The sequence below is a fragment of the Triticum aestivum genome, chromosome 5D (assembly GCF_018294505.1).
Source record: "Triticum aestivum cultivar Chinese Spring chromosome 5D, IWGSC CS RefSeq v2.1, whole genome shotgun sequence".
NCBI lineage: Eukaryota > Viridiplantae > Streptophyta > Magnoliopsida > Poales > Poaceae > Triticum > Triticum aestivum.
This window is the reverse complement of record NC_057808.1, coordinates 174,591,321-174,591,554: the sequence shown is the minus strand read 5'-3', so window position 1 is coordinate 174,591,554 and position 234 is coordinate 174,591,321. Positions and strand designations below refer to the sequence as shown.

The window sequence follows — 234 nt, the reverse complement described above, 5'->3', positions numbered from 1 at the left end:
GCCGCTGCCGCCTCTCTCCCCGATGCGCACGCCGACGCCGACGCCGCCCCACCCCCCTCCCCCGGGAGCAACGGCGGCGGCGTCATCGAGGAGTTCAACTTCTGGCGCCGCAAGCCGGAGGCCGCCGAGGCGGTTGCCGCCATCATGGCGCTCGCCGCCGTCATCCGCTCCAGCAGGGCCACCACCATGATGGAGCTCGAGATCGAGCTCAAGAAGGCTTCCGACAAGCTCAAG

General features: G+C 70.9%; 1 protein-coding gene across 1 annotated transcript in view; it reads left to right on the top strand.

Annotated features, from left to right (window-relative positions):
- The window catches only part of LOC123119988 (translation initiation factor eIF-2B subunit alpha), a 4,863-nt gene that overhangs the window by 330 nt on the left and 4,299 nt on the right, over window positions 1-234 (top strand). Inside the window, exon 2 of the mRNA XM_044539972.1 lies at window positions 36-232. Coding sequence (XP_044395907.1) covers window positions 36-232 — 197 coding nt within the window. The remainder of the gene's footprint in view (window positions 1-35; window positions 233-234) is intronic.